The sequence below is a fragment of the Macaca mulatta genome, chromosome 7 (assembly GCF_049350105.2).
Source record: "Macaca mulatta isolate MMU2019108-1 chromosome 7, T2T-MMU8v2.0, whole genome shotgun sequence".
In the NCBI taxonomy this organism is placed as follows: Eukaryota; Metazoa; Chordata; class Mammalia; order Primates; family Cercopithecidae; genus Macaca; species Macaca mulatta.
Genome location: NC_133412.1, coordinates 143,724,116 through 143,743,740, shown reverse-complemented (window position 1 = coordinate 143,743,740; position 19,625 = coordinate 143,724,116). Strand labels below are relative to the sequence as shown.

Here is a 19,625-nt window from a genome sequence, read left to right as displayed (position 1 = left end):
TCGATCTCCTGACCTCGTGATCCGACCGCCTCGGCCTCCCAAAGTGCTGGGATTACAGGCGTGAGCCACTGTGCCCGGCCCTCCTCAAGTAGTCTTTCTAAAATGGAAGCTTGATAACATTTCTCCCATTGCCTACAAGAAAAGGTTGAGCTTCCAGGTCTCATTTACCATACATACCATGTGTTTTATTGTCTACAGATCTGCATTCTGTCACGATTCTTCCTAATCTCCTTCTAGCCTAATCAAAACACAAGGAAACAAAAAACTAGAAAAACAAAAAGCTTTATGTATCACACTTTTTATTGGACACGATACTCCTCCTTTTGGCAATGTCCTCCCACTAGGCTCCCAAACAGGCCCTCCTGAAAATTTCCTTCCTGAAAAATTCTCTCTCAAAACTCTACTCTGTGCATGCACATACTTCTGTTGGGACACCTATTTTATACATACTATCTCAGGCAGAAAATTCCCAAACTGAAATGTACAAGCAATGTACTTTTATTCTACGGAGTTTTAAAAATTTTGAATTCCCTGTCTATGAGGTTCAAAATCCCAATTAAATTTATGGTCTTCCCCTCTTGCTCCTGGGTTGTGGTTAAATTCTTGCGGAGTCTTCACAGTGCCTAAGTTTTGGAGAAGATGTAGGCACCCGCCCACATCCCTCCTTCAGATTTTGGCATCCTCTTCCTAGTATCTACGTGTTGTTTTCATATTTCTGTATCATTTTGCTTTTACAGAGCCACACTGAAGCTTGAGAATCTGAGGCTTTCTGTGGCTTCCCCGTACACAGAATCATTCCCTCTTTGGAGTCCTGCTACCTACTCCAGACTACTTGGAATGCAGACATTCGCTCATTACTGTGGGACCCAGGGGTATTCCCTTTCTCTTAATCTTATTAATATTTCACTTCAGAAGCATTTCCTGTGCTGTGAAATTTTTCTCAGAGGCTTAATTGGTTTAGAGTTTTAATGGATTTGGTCACAGAAAAGCCAATGACTCCCAAATTCTTAAGTCCTGTCCCATCCCAATACCTGAGGCAGGGAGAAAAACATAAATGACCATCGTTCCTAAATCTGATAGCTCAGTGGATACACCCGAGGAGCTTTTAAAATTAAGAGACGCTCCCAAGCGTAACTGTACAGCATCAGAATTTGTTTTCCTGACGATCACAGACGATCAAGACAGAATTATTCCATCAGTGGTGGGCGTGGGGCGGGACTCCACTCGGCCTTCCTGTCCTCTAAAGTCTTCTAATTTTTTCCCCAGTAATCCGTCCTCCCATTCTCCTTTTTTGGCCCATCCCTCTCCTCCCAGTCTTTCCCTGCTGCCCTGCACCAACCTTTCTGCGTCCCGTCCCCCCATCCCCCCACCCCACCTCGCGTTTCCCGCCTCCCCCGCCCCTCCCGCTTTCTGCCCCCTCCCCTCCCACTCGCACCTCCCAGCCCTGCCTCTCTCCCGCCCGCCCCGCCCCGCCCCTTCTTCCGCTCTACGTCCCTCCTCACCCATGCGCACTCTGTTCAACCCGCTGCTTCCGGCGGCCTAGGCTTACGTTTACTTTGCGCCGGAAAGAGAACCTCTGAACGCTTTCTGAATTATGGCGGGGGTGGATATCCGAGGTATAGTCTATTGCTATGTTTTGTCTCTTGATTGTCTATGGACTAGTTTGGGATGTTATAGCTCGCACTTTCAAGGTTTAGGTTCCTTTGTGTGAGGTCTCAAGCTTTTTTGAGTGGTTTTTGTGGACAACGCAAGGCTGTGATCTAGCAAAACGTTGACGAGTTTTTTTTTAAGTTCTTGAAACGTCTCTTGGAAGCGTCGGAGAGAAGGGGTTGGAAGAAGCTCTGGGCCTTGAGCCTTCAGAGCTGGAGTATTGTTCTTCACACGTACCTCTGCGACAACATTAGGGCTATTCTATTGGAGTGAAGGAATGGCCTTTAGGCAGAGGAGGGAGTGGGGTAATGAGCCAACTTGATTTGATTCATCTCTTGGGACTTGGCATGGTGGCTGCCAGATTCTTTAGATCGCGCGCCGCGGGTCCCTGAGCATGAATCCCAAATATTTTCTATTGTAAGGTTTTTTTGTTTTGTTTTGTTTTTTTTTGAGTCGATAATACTTTACATCGAACATGCAGCAATTATTATGGCCAGGAGTCGTATTTTTTTCACAGCTGAACTGTAGAGGTACTCACATACTGAATCAGTCAGTGAATAAATGTATGGAGATGCCCCCGCTTAATTGCTGCTTGATCTTGGGGAGCACGTAGAGTTGTTTTTGTTTGTATATACAGTACTTGATTTTTAAAGGGAAATGTTTGAGATGCCTTTTTTTATATATTAACTGGATTGGGGTCTAACATATTTATTACAAATATTTTCATTTGTAGTTATCCGGTGATCTTCAGCACTTCTGGATCATGATTTTACATACATGTCTTTCATTATAAGTGGGCGTTTCAACTGCCTAATTTCATCACTTGCTGATTGTTAGAATGCTTGGACTATGTCAACATGTTGCCTTGCTACAGAATAAAAAAGAAACATTTAGTCTATCAGACTGTTTTCAAATATTTAGTTTGTAAAATGTTTTACTTATAATTCGGATTTGTTAGGATCATGGCAAAGACTCTAAGAGTGTGTTTGGTATGTTAAAGGAACAGCAAAGAGGCCAGTGTGGCTGGAGGGAAATGAGAGAGGATGTGGTAAGGAGATGAGGTCAGAAAGGTGTTGAAAGCCATGATAAGGTCTTTGGCTTTTCCTCTGAGTAAAACGGAGAGCCATTGGAGGGATTTCCATCATAGGAATGATGTGATCTGATTTTTTTTTTTAAGGACTACATTGGCTGCTGGGAACAGTGTAGGAGGACAAGGGTAGAATTAGGAAAACCAGTTAGGAGGCCTGAAAATGTTATTTCCTGGCCTATTGTGTATTTGGTTATTGCATGATCCAGTTATGATGAACTATCTAAATGGTCTGTACTAATTATTTGGTTATTAACATACTTTGTCTCCTCCTTTATTTTATAGCACACAAAGTGCATTTTACCTTTATATAATTTTTCTCAGTTGAGTCACTTGGCTCAAAACTGCCTGTCACCTTGAATTAGGTCTGACTTCTTTGAAGATGCCTGAGGTAATGACAGTATAAGAGAGATTGAAGTTTTTCAACCAGTATTGTATAGGCATTTTGATGTTCATGATTTACACCTAGTGGTGTTCAGTACAGTCAGTGGTATGAAGCATCATCAAAGCCAATGGCCAATACAAGCTCATTTATTAAAAGTATCTAGCTCTATCATGTCTTTTTAAAAGCCATGATTTAATTCTACTCTAAATATGAAACTGTGTGGCTATAGTTAAGGTAATTCTACTTCCTGTTTATCCCTTAGCTTTTATATCATTATCATCTCATCTACAATAATAGCTTCCTAACTTCTCTATCCCTAATTGAGAGATCGCAAACTGGTAGCTATGGATGTGTTCTCTTGGGCATACATGTTGTTTGAAAATTTTGAATTCTTTGCCAGCATTAAGGATTTCCACTTAAAAAAAAAAAAGTCCTTTCTAAATTTTAAATCATATCACTTCTTCACCTAATGAAATTATCCTCTGAAGATATAATATACTTTGTATTTTTATACCTCTTTATATACATTCTCTCTGCTTGGAGTTACTTTGCCCTTTTCTCTGTGTAAGTTTCTATCTATTCTTTAACGAATCATGCTAAAACCCATCTTCTCACCCCATGAAAAATGATTTTCGTTCCCCCAGGTCCTCTGTAGTCTTGTAACACATTTCTTCATATCTTTATTTTTGAAATGGAGTCTCGCTCTGTTGCCCAGGCTGGAGTGCAGTGGCGCAATCTCAGCTCACTGCAACCTCCGCCTCCTGGGTCCAAGCGATTGTCCTGCCACAGCCTCCCAAGTACCTGGTATTACAGGTGTTCACCATCACGCCTGGCTAATTTTTTGTTTGTTTTTTTCTTTTTTTGAGATGGAGTTTCACTCTTGTTGCTCAGGTTGGAGTGCAGTGGCACGATCTCGTCTCACCGCAACCTCCACCTTCTGGGTGCATCGATTCTCCTGCCTCAGTCTCCCAAGTAGCTGGGATTATGGGCATGCACAACCACACCAGGCAATTTTTGTATTTTTAGTAGAGGCGGGGTTTCTGCATGTTGGTCAGGCTGGTCTCAAACTCCCAACCTCAGGTGGTCCACCTGCCCCAGATCCCTAAAGTACTAGTGTTACAGGCGTGAGCCACCGCGCCCGGCTGGAATTTTTTGTATTTTTAGTAGAGACAGAGTTTCACCATGTCTTTATCATAACACTTACATCATGTTATTGCTTTCTTGCATAATCTCTTCTGTTACATCATGAAAGTATGTTGGTTAGGATCTATGTCATCCTTATATTCATAGTGCCTACTACATTAGATGTATAATAAATGTTTGTTGGATTGGATTCTTTCTTTTTTTTCTAATTCTTTATCATTTTGTTTTCTTTCCCATAGACAATCTGCTGGGAATTTCTTGGGTTGACAGCTCTTGGATCCCTATTTTGAACAGTGGTAGTGTCCTGGATTACTTTTCAGAAAGAAGTAATCCTTTTTATGACAGAACATGTAATAATGAAGTGGTCAAAATGCAGAGGCTAACATTAGAACACTTGAAGTAAGTTATTTTAAGAAGGTAGCATTTTTACCAAATACAGGTTTTACAATGAACAGTTCTTTAAAGCTGTGGATCATGAAGTGCAAAGTAGAATTTTAGAGGAAAAACTGGAGTTTTGTTTGGGTTTATACAAATTTGACATGCAAGATAATTATTAGTATTCACTTTTAACAGAGGTCTTTTCTGTATAACTTCATAATGTTTAATTAAATATAACAGGTTTAGATTTCGATCTGATGAGTGACTTTGGCAATGCTACTGCTATTCTCAACTAGGCAACTATAATTATTGTCCCTTTTATATCTAGTTTATATTACAAAAGTATTTGAAACAACTGTTGATATAATTTTCCTATTGTCAGCTAAATATTGAGGAGGAGAATATAAAATTAAATATCTGTCGTATTTTAAATGGCTTTTGTTATGGGGCAAATACAGCTATTGAGACAACTTATTGTTTTTAAACATAATCTATCAGGTAAAAAAATTTGTTGGGGTGAGGATAAAGTTTTTGATGTTTCTAGTTTGGTAGTATATGAAGTTGTGTCTTCATGTTTATTTTTATATTTTATAAGTATTTGTAGATTTGATCAGGAAGCATCATGACATTTTGATTGCCTTTTTGAAGCAGACACTCTTCGGTGTCCTTTCCTAACTGAAAACACTCAGATTTAAATTTATAATACATTTTTGTAGAGAAATTTTGTTGTTTAAAAACAAACTGGTTTTACTCGACAGTAGATTATAACACCAAACATAGGCAGTTTTAATCCTATTAAAGTGTTGCCGCATTTTTATATAATTTGTCTTATAAAATTATTTGTAGGGCATTTATAGATATTTGGATGTCTGTGTTCTGTTTTCAGTCAGATGGTTGGAATCGAATACATCCTTTTGCATGCTCAAGAGCCCATTCTTTTCATCATTCGGAAGCAACAGCGGCAGTCCCCTGCCCAAGGTAAAATGTGTAAACTTTAGGCATTGTTTTCTTTTTAAAATACCATGATTTATTTACTTCCTGACCTAACTTGGTTTTTTTGATTGGTTTCTGTTTGGGGGGTCCCCAAGACCACATACATGTTCAGTACTATGCTGGAGGACTCACCAGACTTAGCATATGGTTGTACTTACAGCTGAGATTTGTTATGACAACACAGTAAGGGTACGCAGCCAGATTAGTACTGGAAAAAGACATGTCAGGTGAGGTCTGTAGGAATCCATGTGCAGGTTTCCTATGCTTTCCCTCTTGCTTGTGAAGGGCCACAGAGTGTGCCCTCCATCCAGCAGTGAAATGCAGCTGCATTCAATATGTCTGCTCAAGGAAGTCCATTTGAGGTTCTGAGCCAGGGATTTTTATTGAGGGCTGGTTGTTTGGACATCCTCTGCCCACCAAATTTTTAGATTTTCCAAAAGAAATCTGGTGTCTACTATAGTCACATTGTTTGTACAAATTGTCTGCAGAGGCTGGTACAACCAGCATAACTCTCATGTAGGAAAAGTTTCAAAAGCCAAGTTCCACTAGTTGTATACTTGGATACCAGGACTCTTCCAGCATGCCCAAGGACAACTCTTCAAGCACTAACAGAGCAACTCACTGCATCAAAGCTCCCTCTTTCCGTGATCACAGTTGGTATACCAACTGAATGTCAAGCATCCCAAGTAACTTTTTTTTGTTTTTTGACCTCTGAACTTTTTATTGGCCTCCTGCTCCTCAAAGGGTACCCTGCTTCTGCTGGCTTAATGTCTCAGAACTTTGATGTTGTTGGTCTCACACACCACTCTGCCATCCACTACCTGGCAGGTGGGGTCTTTTGGATGGTTTGCATGGAGTTGCTGCTGTCCAGGGCATCACTAAGATTGAAGTCCTGGCTGTCTTCCAGCAGGCGGCGGTAGGTGGCAATCTCAGCCTCCAGCTTGACCTTGATGTTCAACAGGGCCTCATACTCCTGGGCCTGGCGCTGCCTCTCTGCCCCAGCCTGTGCCAGCTCCGACTCCAGGTATAGCAGGATCCTGTTGAGCTGCTCCATCTGCAGGGCGTAGCAGGCCTCCACCTCCCTCAGGCTGTTCTTCAAGCTGGCCTTTAGATTTCTCATCGAGTCCAGGTCAGTCTCCAAGGACTGGACTGTACCTCTCAGCTTCGTGAGCATTACCTCACAGCTCCAACCTTGGCAGACTGCATAGTGAGCACTGTGGTGCTGTCCTCAATCTGCTGAGACCAGTGCTTTTCTAACTCCTCTCGGTTCTTCTGAGCCAGCTCTTCATATTAGGCCCAGATGTCTGCTATGATCTTGGCGAAGTCCTGAGATTTGGGGGCATGTACCTTCATCGTCAACCCAGAGCTGGCAGTCTGGGCTTGTGGGCCTTTTACTTCCTGTTCATGGTTCTTCATGAAGAGTAGCTCCTCCTTGAGAGCCTCAATCTCTGTCTCTAGCTGAAGCAGAGTGACATTGGTGTCATCATTGGCCTTCCAGAGCCCATGGATGTTGTTCTCCACAGACTGAGGCATGGCCAGCTCTGTCTCATACTTGACTCTATCAGCAGCAAGATGGGCATTGTCGATCTGCAGAACAATGCAGGCATTGTCCACGGTATTTGAGAAGATCTGAGCCTTCAGGTCCTTGATAGTCTTGAAGTAATGGACCCAGTCTCTGACCTGGGGTCCCTTTTTCTCCAGGCGCTCCTGTTTTTTTTGCTCTCTAGCCTCTGGTTCTCGGTCTCCAGGCTCCTCACTCTGTCCAGGTAGGAGGCCAGGCCTTGAACCAGGTAGGTTCAGGCTTTGCATGGTCTCCTCCTCGTTCTGGATGCCTCCCATTCCTGTCAGAACCCTGGCCATCCCGTGGCCAGGCCCCCGTACCCCAAGCTGCCCTGGAAGCTGATGGAGCGGGACACGGAGATCCGGGAACCAGAGCCTCCGGTGCCTGCATAGATGCTGGCTGCGCTGCTGACTGGCCGGGTGCCCTAGCTGGGCGCCTGGATGGAGCCCAGGGACCAGTAGTTGGTGGAGAAGGTGGAGCGAGTGGTGAAGCTCATGCTCTCTGGGGAGGAGAGCGAGAGGACAGGACTCAGGCTTTGCTGATGATCACAATTAACTTTTCATCTCAGTCCACTGAGTTAATTCTTTTACAAAATGCATGGTAGATACGGTCGTATCAAACTAATAGAGGATCAATTGAAAATCCTCAGTGATGCGTTGAACTAAAAGCCTTGCCTGGGTTATACTACCTACTGAAAACTTGGTTTAGAAACAACACTGAAGAGTGTAGAGTCCAGATTTGGTTTTGAATCAAAGAGCTAGATACCTTTTCCAGTGATGACCAGAAATTGAAGACATTAGAATCAAGCCAAGACCATGGATAAAGTCATACTGAAGAGAAGATTCAAGATAGGGGAGCCAGATGGGTGTTACTCTAGCTACATCTCTCAATTGGATACCCTCATTAAGACATTTACGGACAACCTTTAACTTGGCATTGTTTTCAGAGAATGACTTGATAAAGCAGTTATGATTCTAGAATCCAAATTTAGTTTCAAAACCAAAGATCTAGAGTCCCTGCCCAGAGTAAAAGAGAACCTTAGAATCAAGGCAGACCAGCGACAAGATAAGATTTCCATGGTGAGAGGATTCAAGGTATAGAAATTATACAAGACAGCAGTATCCTCACTGGCAGTTATCTTATTCCTTAGGACCCAGCACTGGGGCACAAAAGCAAGCTCATTGCATTTGATATCTTTACACTGGACCCCCAGTCTGTCTTGCTTCAAGGTCTTACTACCTTAAGTAAGGTTGACTGACAACAGTCTTGGCATCTTTTGGGAACTTGTTAGAAATGCACTATCCCTACTGAATAAGAATCTAATTTTAACAAGGTCCCCAGGTAATTCAGATGCACATTAAAGTTTGAGAAGCACTGCTGGAGGGCAACAGTGGGCATACTTTTTCTGAAAAGGGCCAATGACTAAATACTTGGGGTTTGTGGGCCTCCTAGTCTCTGTGACAGCGCTCAATTATTGCCATAGCAGCCATAGATAATATGTAAATGATTGGATGTGGCTGTTTTCTGGTACAGCTTTACCAAAACAGTAATTGTTAAACCCTGCCTTATGAGAAAATGTCAGATTTTAGTTCTTTTTATGAGAATCTGTTTAGCAGTTTGTGTCCATAGCTGTATTTGTAAACCTTTTTTCCCACTGTTTTAGTTATCCCACTAGCTGATTACTATATCATTGCTGGAGTGATCTATCAGGCACCAGACTTGGGATCAGTTATAAACTCTAGAGTGGTAAGTGTCTTCACATTCTTTTAAGCACTAAAGAAAACTTTTAATTAGCTACCTTGCTTCCAGTAATCCAACTGGAGCTCCTCTGCCTTGTGTAAGTTGCTATAAAGTATTGACTATTAGAATGTCTTGAACTTTGGTTACTATGAGCCAAGTCAGTGGTCAAAGTATATTTCATAGTCTCAATTATATAGTAATTTAGGTTCTGAAAAATGGGTTCTGTCTTTGCATATGTAATATTTTGTGAGTATTTACTTTGGAAATTTTTGTTGACCTAATGAGAAATTTAGAATTTATTTTCCTTTTTCAAGCTTACTGCAGTGCATGGTATTCAGTCAGCTTTTGATGAAGCTATGTCATACTGTCGATATCATCCTTCCAAAGGTTATTGGTGGCACTTCAAAGATCACGAAGAGCAAGGTAAGTAGAACATCCAGACCCTCCTAACACACTTTTTGATCCTCTGAGAATGAAGCTGTTTTCTTTAGGAAAGTGGCTGTTGATCTTTTCTAAGTGTGTTTCACTTTTTTCATGGGATGCTGGCTTTGTTGCAGCTGAGATTCATGTAACTAGATGTATAATAATAGCTTTCACATAGGAACAGATGCACGTTCACTTTGTTAGGTAACTGGTAGTCTTAGTCAAGGTGATTGAAGGTTTGAAAATATTTGGGATCAGGTGCGGTGGCTCACTCCTGTAATCCCAGCACTTTGGAATGCCAAGGCAGGTAGATCACCTGAGCCCAGGAGTTCAAGATCAACCTGGGCAACATGGTGAAACCTGGTCTCTACAAAAAGAAAAAAAAAAAAAAAAAAGGAACATAGGAGAGGCAGTGACGTGGAATGAGCAGAGATGATATTCCTTACTTACCTGACTGCTGAGTTATCTTGGAATCTGGAACTCTTTATTCCTCCAGTCTTCAAAGCAGAGGAGATGAGAGAGATTGCTTTTTAGAGCCCTATCCCTAGATGGCCAGTCTGTTTTCTGATCTTTCCATCTCTCCACCTCTTGTGGCTCCAGGTTCTCTTAAGTTTCCATCTGATCTGCTACTGTCTTCATCATGTTTTACTGTTCGACTACCTCCAGAAATGTGCCTGTAACAGCATACTTGTATTCTCCATTTCCTTGTCTGAGAAATAGCAACTCAGAATAAATTGTTGAGGGAAACATAGTGTTTGTATAGAATTCAGACCTGTATCTTCTTAATAGTAGGTATAAGCAGGAACATTTGATGAAGGAAAGTTTGCATTTGTTGACTAAAATTGGCCCAATGGTTCTTTTCCCCTACCATAACCAAGTGTTCGGAGTAACACTTATCTGGAACCCTTCGCTTGGATACGGTTTCCCAATACACCTCCCTCCCAAGGGCAAATCCCATATGTGATTAACTTCAGAATTTCTCTTTCAGGTTCTGTTCTTTTTTGTCTTCATGATTTTCTGTTTTGTTATTTTTTTTTTCAGTGAATTACAGTCTTAATAATTGAATATGGTAGATTGAGTTTGTGAAACCTGCATTTCCATTTGTTCCTAGTAGGTTTTGTGGGAAAATACCATTTAATACACTTAAAATACACAAAGGTAATTTCAAACCAAATAATTTGGATTTTGATTTAGGTAATTTTGAAAAACTTTAGCTTTAAAACTCTTATGGTTGTGCATGCTTATATACCAAAACTGAAGTATCTTTAAAAGACATATGTATCAGCTTAAATGTTAGAATTTGACTTCAGTTAAGAGGGAGAGTTAACAGCACTTCTGTATATATGCTGTGTTTACCTTATTTTGGGAATTATCTTTGGTCTAGCAGCTATTAAAAATAATGAAGTTTGGGTATATTCATAGTGGATAAAGATTTGTAAAATATGAGACACCAAACTAAGTAGGCAATGTTTTGATTTGGACTTTGTATTTAATAGATAAAGTCAGACCTAAAGCCAAAAGGAAAGAAGAACCAAGCTCTATTTTTCAGAGACAACGTGTGGATGCTTTACTTTTAGACCTCAGACAAAAATTTCCACCCAAATTTGTGCAGGTAATGAGAATATGTGTGGTTAATCTTGATTTGACACTTCTTTATGGCATATATATTTATTTTTAATTGAGAACCGTTTCAGATTTGACCTAAAATTACGATTTTCCTCATTAGTTAAAAAATGATCTCTGTTTCAGAGGAAAGGTTTCTAAAGACTTAATGGAAGAAATAGGTAAATGGAATGGAATTAACACTGTTTGTGTTTCTTACTGAATCTTCACAAACTGTGAGGACTGCATATAGATCATATTCTCATTCAAAAGGTTGCTGAAAGTGTCACACGTGGTAACAAAACTAGAATATGAAACTCATGCTCTTTTTACTCTACGTGCCACCTTCCAGCCTGATGTAGTAGATGTCTGAACAATCTAAATGATAGAATGATTAACACTTGTGTAACAAAAAGAACAGAACATGTGAGGTAGAGTGTTTGGCATAATAAACAGAAGAGACAGGAGTGATTAATAGAGATACACTATATTGGGGTTTTAAGTTATATGAATCCACTGTGTGATTTGGAGGGGCAGGGAGATTTCTAACAGCAATAGCAAATCCACCTGCCATTCTAGTAAATGAGCTTTTGGAGTGAAGTAGATATGGAATGGAATCGATGAATATGCTGGTCTCATGGCTAGTCTCAATTCTTCTGGACCTTTGCAGTGTACATACAAGATCATATACCTCTTTTTTGTTAGGAGCTCCTTAAGGGATTTTCAAGGGAAATTTTAAACTAAATGAAATTTTTTACATGAGATGAATTTAGAACAGGCCTCCCCTTCCCTCTTCCCTGACTGTGCTGTAGTGAGAGATAGGGGCTATTGTAATTGTGATGTGGTGGTGAAGAGAGCAGAAGACGCAAGATGGAACTCAGGACAGGAAAGCCAGTTTAGAGGAATCTCATCAACTGCACTTGAAGATGGAACATTGTCTGTTGAATAAATAAATAAATAAATAAATTATAGCTGTGCGTAGGGTGATGAATGACCTCTACAGAATGTAAAAAGTTAGGTGTAGTTGACCATTTATTTGGTGAGTACATAGTGCATGCTAGGTAGGCAGGGGAAGACATCTAGACATGTGCTGTCCAGTACAGTAGCCATGAGGCATGTGTGACTATGAGCATTTGAAACACAGCTAGTCCAGATTGAGTTGTGATGTAAGTGCAATATACATACTGGATTTCAGACTTGTATGAAAAAGAATGCATGTAAAATAGTAGTTTAAAAATATTGATTATGTGTTGAAATAATATTTTGGGTATATTTGGTTAAATAAAATACATGTTTCTTTTTAAAAATGTGACAAGAAAATTTAAAATTACATGTGTATCTTGCATTTGTGGCTCACATTTCTTTTGAACAGTCCTCATCTAGAAAATGATAATAGAACATGCAAAACTGGAAACATGAGTTAGTGAACATATGTTCAGAAACCAGAAAAATCCTCTGAGGGCTTACTCTGTGTTTTTGGAGGGGAAGAGTAATGGAAGATGAGACTTTAAAAATAGATTAAGGTCAGTTGAGAAGGATTTTATATGCAATGCAAAGAAGCTGGGATTTAATCCTGGAGTCCTATGTTTCTTCTCTATTTTAAACTTATTACTCATTACCACTCCCATAAACATAACAGGCCTCCAGATGCATTCAAAATTATTTTAAGTTTTAAAACAATAGCTATCATAACCAAAGACAGACCAAACCAGGGGAAATTTTGTACAGTCTTTTTCAAGTATATACTCTCCAGGAGTGTATTCTCACTGAAATCTCCTCTACCTCATCTTCAAGTGACTAGCTGAGAATGATTGCTGATGGTAGTAAGGACCCACTGGATATTTAAAAGTAGTTGCAAGGGAGTAATATAGTCAGTTTTGTGTTTTAGGAATGTAACTAATAACAGGAGGGTAGGGGATGCTTAGGAAATCACATGTGAAGTTTGGAGTCAGGGCACTTAAATTGTGGAAAGCTTGAATTAATTCTGTGGCCATAGGATAGAGAGGATACAGATTTAGGAGGTATTTACAGAGTTAGGATTGCTTTATTTTGGTGGTTGGATTTGGAGAGATTGGACAAAGGGTGATTCTGGGGTTTCAGGCCTAGAATTAGGCTAGGTATTGTCAGCTAAAATTCAGAATACAGGGGAAAAAAAACAGATTTTGGTTGAAGTACAGTTGTTAGGGGTTTGGTTTTCATTAACTGACCTACAGAACATTCAGTAGTTTGCTATTGTATTTGAGTCCTGGGGTACTCAGTGAAAGACAACTTTTTTTTTTTCCCCCTGGCTAGGGGCGCTGTCTTGATTCTTGTTTGCTGTCCTGTCCTGGTGCGCTAGGCTAGACATGGTAGAAAGCTCAAAGACTCTCTTGATTCTTAAAATAAAAACTCTTTACTTTATAGAAAAGTATGGTAATCTTAAAAACATGAAAGCAGAGAGAGTAATTAAAAATAAAACCCCCCTATACCCTTTAGTCTGCCTCAGCAGTTATCAAAATGGCCAAACTTATTTTATCTCTTTTCTCCCTACTTCCTCCCAATTATTTTTAAGCAGACTGCAGATTTCTTATCATTTCAGTGAGTGTTTTACCTTTTTCTTTTAAAGGTTTAGCCACATTCATACTTATATTATCATATTCCTGGACCCCACATTTCTTTTACCATCCAAGAGCCAAAAACCAACTCCCAAAGATAGAGTATATCCAGCTGTGTATAACATAACTAGGAGAAAGATGGCTTTCTCTAGAACTATTAATAATATTTTTGCTTTTCCTACCAAAAATTTTTCCAGCCTCAGATCTAGAGAAGAAAATAATCTACTTCAAGTCTCCCAGAACTTCTTTTAGCTCATATTAACTCCTCTTTACCCATTGGGTCCTCCATAACTGTTTGTAGTCCAGATAAGGATACAGCAGCTATTCCTACTTACCAGTTTTATCGAGCAGTTGGGCTTGTGGTACCCAAGAATGTTGCTTCTATAAGGGATGCTCAAGAGAATATTGGAGAAGTCCTCTCTGCTTCTTTGAAGCTCTTTTTTCCATATTTTAATATCGTTACTGCTGGAAGTTGCACTAATACTGATGTGATGAGAGTTTCGGTCTTTGGAGCCTTTTATGAGGACTGTCTTTTTATTGCTGTTTTTAGAAGCTGCTAGAAGGATATTTACTTCACCTAGGATTATCTAAACCAAAGCCACCTGATTAAATTTGCTCCAAGAAGCACCCTTGTTATATATCCCCATCTCAAACCATGTTCTACTAGTCTGGCAGGATTTACTGGAAAAGATTAGACAGTGTATTATGTTGGGTAAATAACGACATTATTCCAATGTCCACATATAGTTCAGTGTCCAATATAGTTTAAATGGTTCAGTGCTGACAGTAGAAAAATCCCCCCTTTCAAATTTTTTACTTTCCTCAATGTTCCTCCCTATGTTTCCTCTCCTATTTTAAAGAAAAACAATTTGTTCCCTCAGAATTACTTTAGACATGTTTAAGTATTGATATTTTCACAAGATAATGTGATATGTGGCTTTGTTGGGGGTTCTTATGACAACTCCTGTAATTGGAGATTGCTAGCAGGATTCAAAGGACTCAGCATGTAGTTGTACTCAGCTAAGATTCATTGCTATAATACAGTCAGGATGTATAGCCAGATCATAAGGGAAAAGGACACAGCAGAGTCTGGAAGAATCTATGTGCAGGCTTCCTTATATTTTCTTCTTCCCTTAAGAGGTTACACAGAGTGCACTGTTCTCTCAACAGTGAAAATGCAGAATATGTGATATTTCTTCCCAGGGAGATCCATTAGAGACCTGGTACCCAAGGTGTGTTTTTGGAGTTGGGGGAGCTCTTCATGCAGGTACCCTCTATCTAGCACATACCAAAATTCCACAACCTCTGAAGAAAGCAGATATTCAGCCTAAACTGCATTGTTTGTACAGTCTAGGCACAGTGAGCCACTATTATCAGGGAATGGTGGGAACCCTCCAGAAATCCAAGTTTCTAGACACTAGCCAAGGGCCAACCTTGCAAGCAGAACTAAGTATAGCAGCCTCAGGCCTTCTGTGGTAACCTTTTTATTGCACAGTGGATAATAATATGAAGCTCAGTTTTGGTCTTGTTAAGTGTAAAGATTCCCAGGACTTGCAGTTGGAGTAGGATAGTTGGCAGTTGTCAGCATGAACCTGGAACGTGTAATATCAGAGAATTTTGCAGTTGTTAGGAGTGGGAATATGTAAGAAGGCCTAGGGAGGGCATGTAAATCCAGAAAGATTCAGCAAACGGAGGCATTAGAAATGAAGAGACTGCTTTTTTCTTCTAAGATGATATGGAAGTACTAAGGTGTTTTAAACATATATATATATGTGTATATGTATATAAAGTTATAAGTTTAAAGGTAGATGGTAAGGAAGTTGGTGGTGTTGGCATCCTGGTTTTGTTGTTGTTTTTAAACATGGGAGACAGTGTCATCGGATGAGAATGAGGGGTAGAAGAAGACAAGAGTGTTGTAGAGCATTTAACTTGGGGAATGGGGCAAAGGAGATGACAGAGCTTAATCAAGTGAAAGAATTGCTCTACGGAGTGAAGGACCTGACCTTATTTCTAATCTTTTTTTCCTTATCTTTTTTTCCTGTAGATTGGTTTTTAATAATAGACTCATCAGAAATCTCTTTTTCCTCCAAATTTCCCATGCCTGCCAACTTTAAAAGTCATGGTTCATCCATACTTCATTCTCCCTTCCCATAATTCATACCCATTAAGGAAATAAGACTCTGGAGTATTGGAAGACTTCATTATTTCTTCCCATTGGATTCTACTGAACTGCTTTTTATAAAGCACTGTAGCCTGGGTGTGGAGGTGGAAGTCCTTGTTAAATGTTCAAGTATTTTTATGGTTGGTTGACTATCTTGTTCTAGTTTTTGATTTGTGTCTTTTCTGGAATGGGGAATAAGAAACAGACAATGATAAATGTACTTTATAGTACATAAATAGTAGCTTTTCTTCACAAAGTCATTTGAAATGTAATTTGGATGAAGCTTTCATTTTATTAATATGACATTAAGAAGAAGAAACTTTGCCAACTTGACCTGTTTTCTTCTTTTTCCTCTTCCTCCCCCTCCCTCTTTTCTAAAAAATTATAGCTAAAGCCTGGAGAAAAGCCTGTTCCAGGTATGGTTCATCTAATATTACGCTTGAAATAAGATCAAACAGCTTGTAAATCAATAACTGTAGCATGTGAAATGAGCCGCGGTCATTTTGTCCTTCTAGAGCTGGGGCTGGGCCTCATTGGAAGAAGAATTGTCTTGGTTCACACATAAAATAACACTAATGATAGCTGATGAGCTGAAAAAAGAAAAAAAAGTCTCATAATGTTTTAAGAAAGTTTACAGATTTGTGTTGGGCCACATTCAAAGCCATCCTGGGCCACATGCTGCCCGTGGGCCACGGGTTAGAGTCTCCCATTGTAGTTTTTTACTCTTAATCTTTGAGATGTGCTGAACTGTCAGCAGATGGTGCCATTGTGGTAGTGAAAAGATGAATTGGGAGGGAGAAAGTAGGTATTGAGGAGATATGAGGAAGCCACCGTGATTCGAGGTTTCTTCTAAAATCTGTATTTTTATATAATGTTGTTTTCTGTTACATTACTGAAAACAGGTGTTGAACCATCATGGTACTGGGTTAGAATAATTATATATCTTGTTTTTACATACTGTCTTACTTAAATGCTATGTAGTTTTGTCTAGTATCATTAATTTCCTTGAGTTATCAGGTTGTTAGGTTTGTAACTGGGTTCTTGTATACATCTGCCTATGGGAACAGCTAGATCTAGAACTTGAGATAAACAGTTAAAAATGAATTTGAAAATGTGAACCGTTCATACCAACCATTGTTTGAATTTATCTCATTCCCTCCACCCGTGTCTCCCTCCCCAAAAAATCTACTTTTGATATCAGTGGATCAAACAAAGAAAGAGGCAGAACCTGTACCAGAAACTGTAAAATCTGAGGAGAAGGAGACCACAAAGAATGTACAACAGACAGTGAGTGCTAAAGGCCCCCCTGAAAAACGGATGAGACTTCAGTGAGTACGGACAAAAGAGAAGCCTGGAAGACTCCTCATGCTAGTTATCATACCTCAGTACTGTGGCTCTTGAGCTTTGAAGTACTTTATTGTAACCACCTTATTTGTATGGGATGCACTTATTCTTTGAAAGGATATTAGGCCGGGCGTGGTGGCTGACGCCTGTAATCCCAACACTTTGGGAGGCTGAGACGGGTGGATCACTTGAGGTCAGAAGTTCGAGACCAGCCTGACCAATATGGTGAAACCCTGTCTCTACTAAAAATAAAAAAATCAGCTGGGCATGGTGACGGGCGCCTGTAGTCCCAGCTACTCGGGAGGCTGAGACAGGAGAACTGCTTGAACCCAGGAGGCGGAAGTCGCCCTGAGCTGATCATCACACCGTTGCCCTCCAGCCTGTGCAACAGAGCAACACTTTGTCTCAAAAAAAAAAAAAAAAAGAAAAGATATTATTCCCATCATGATTTCTTGTGAATATTTGTTATATATCTTCTGTAACTTTTCCTCTCCTGGACTTGTGCAACCTACACACATATTTACTGGTAGATATGTTTAAAAGCAAAATAAAGGTGTTTGTATATATTGCTTCATCATGACTTTTTTCTTCATCATGACTGATATTTTTCAGATGCACTTTGAAGACACAAAGGATGTTAAAGTAGTAACTAAGCATATTTTTTTTGTTAAGTTACATAATCCTTAGTATTAAAATAAACAGTTGCTGACATTTTGGAAGATGAAGGAAAAACCTCACCAATACCATTACCCTATAAATACTGTAACAACGTTGTGAGTTTTCATCTTATTCTACGTGTAGATACTTTTTTTTTTTTTCAATAAAGAAAAGGAATTTATTTTTTTTTAAGTTATGGAGGCTGAGAAGTCCAGCATTGAGTGGCTCCATCTGGTGAGGGCCTTCTTGCTGGTAGGAAGTCTGCAAAGTCCCTAGGCAGCACAGGGTATCTCATGGCAAGGGGACTGAGTGTGCTTGCTGCATGTAGATGCTTTTAAAACTACTTTAATCATTCCTTTCATGCAATTTTACTTTATTATATCTGTTGTAAGCTTTCCCCCATGTTTATATAGTTTTTATAGACTGTTTTAGTGTCTGAATTTCTGTAAATGATTGTATCTCAGTTTTCTTTCTGTGTTATATTTGGGATTTTTTTCTCAATTTACATTATTTTAAATAAGACTGCTGTGATTATATCTTTGTATAATGCCTTTTCAATATTTGGTATTTATTTCCTTAGGATAGAGTTCCAGAAGTGGAATCACTAGAGTCTGCATTTTTATTGCTCTTAGTCCGTATTGCTAAGTTGTTCCTCAAAAGGTTGGACTAGTGATCACTCAAACAGCAAAGTTGGAAAGTATGCATCAGGTTTTCCGGAATTGCTACCACTAAATTTTGTCATTTATGTTTTTAGTGTTAATTAAGTAGCAAAAGTGGTATTTTAGTATTTAAAGTGGTTGAAGAATTTGTTATCTTTGTTTTCTGCTTTTGTGAAATGTCTAATTTTATGTATTGTGTGAGATTTTTGTCTTTCAACTTCTTATTTTGACATAATTTCAGGCAAATAAAAGTTGTAAGAATAGTACAAAGAATTCCTATATATACCTTTTACCCTAGTTCTCCATCTGTTACCATTTTTCTGTATTTTAGTCTTTATTTTCTTTCTCTCTCTCTTCTGTCTCTAACTCTTGCTTTCCTGTTACTTGCTGTTTCTCTCTTTCTCCCTTTCGATCGTATTTATGTTTCACCAGTGGTGCCAATAATGTCATTTACAACAGAAGAAAATCCCGAGTTGTGGGCTACATTTAGTTGTCCTGTCTTTTCAGTCTCCTGTAACCTGGAATAGTTCTTTAATCTTGCTCGTTTTTCATAACCTTGATATTTGAAGAGTTGAAGCCATTCATTTTGTGGAATGTCTCTCAATTTGGGTCTGTTTGATATATCCTCATGATGAAATTCACCTCATGCATTTTTGTGAGGAATGCCATAGAAAAGATGCTTATGGAGGTACATGCTGTCAATTTGCTCCATTTCTGGTGATGTTAGCATTCATCACTTGGTTAAGGTAGTGTCTATAAGGTTACTCCACTGTAAAGTTATTTTTCCTTTTGTAAGTTATAGGTATCCTGGAATATTTTGAAGCTCTGAGTGTCCTGTTATTTCTTAAACTTTTACCCACTGGCTAGCCTCCATCAGTAAGTCTTGCCTGAATTATTTATTACTCTGATGTTTGCCAAATGGTGATTTTCTGATTTCATTGTTCTATGTTTTATTGGTTAGCTTTCTGCTATAAACAGCTTTCATTTCTCCCCCCTTTTTAAAAATATCATTGTGGACTCCTGGGTTCTTATTTACTTCAATGCGTGTATTTCCTTACTATCATTCATATTGATGCCCAATTTGTCTTAAATTGGAACAGTGGGAGCTACTTCAAGCTGATCCTGTGTCCTTTTGGTATGACTTCATCATCCATTGAGTGATTTCTTTGCTCTTTAGCACAGTAAGATATGCCAGGCTCATTTCAACTCTGGAGCCAGGCACTTCTGTTTCTTTTAGTGGAGAATCGC

The 19,625-nt window shown here is 39.3% G+C and overlaps 1 protein-coding gene across 5 annotated transcripts; it reads left to right on the top strand.

The window, feature by feature from the left end:
- The first annotated feature begins 1,578 nt into the window (after positions 1 to 1,578).
- On the top strand, positions 1,579 to 18,647 carry MED6 (mediator complex subunit 6). Of its 5 annotated transcripts, XM_077941325.1 has the most exons (9): positions 1,579 to 1,616; positions 4,505 to 4,664; positions 5,530 to 5,621; positions 8,861 to 8,943; positions 9,252 to 9,360; positions 10,857 to 10,972; positions 16,106 to 16,133; positions 16,919 to 17,045; positions 17,734 to 18,647. In XM_077941325.1, exons 1-9 carry the CDS (start codon positions 1,595 to 1,597, stop codon positions 17,768 to 17,770), a joined length of 774 nt encoding a protein of 257 aa, XP_077797451.1. In that variant the 5' UTR covers positions 1,579 to 1,594; the 3' UTR covers positions 17,771 to 18,647. The 5 variants fall into 5 exon arrangements, 4 of the variants coding, with proteins under 4 accessions (XP_077797451.1, XP_077797453.1, XP_077797455.1 ...); XR_013396424.1 differs by lacking the exon at positions 17,734 to 18,647 and having other exon boundaries at positions 16,106 to 16,346; positions 16,520 to 17,490; XM_077941327.1 differs by lacking the exon at positions 17,734 to 18,647 and having other exon boundaries at positions 9,231 to 9,360; positions 16,919 to 17,635.
- The last annotated feature ends 978 nt before the right edge of the window (positions 18,648 to 19,625 follow it).

Excerpts from the sequence above, each read along its gene's own strand:
- MED6 (XM_077941325.1), top strand. The coding sequence starts at position 1,595 with ATGGCGGGGGTGGATATCCGAG. Across the intron at positions 10,973-16,105 it reads TTCCACCCAAATTTGTGCAG|CTAAAGCCTGGAGAAAAGCC; the intron begins GTAATGAGAATA and ends AAAAAATTATAG. Across the intron at positions 17,046-17,733 it reads GAAAAACGGATGAGACTTCA|TTACATAATCCTTAGTATTA; the intron begins GTGAGTACGGAC and ends TTTTTTGTTAAG.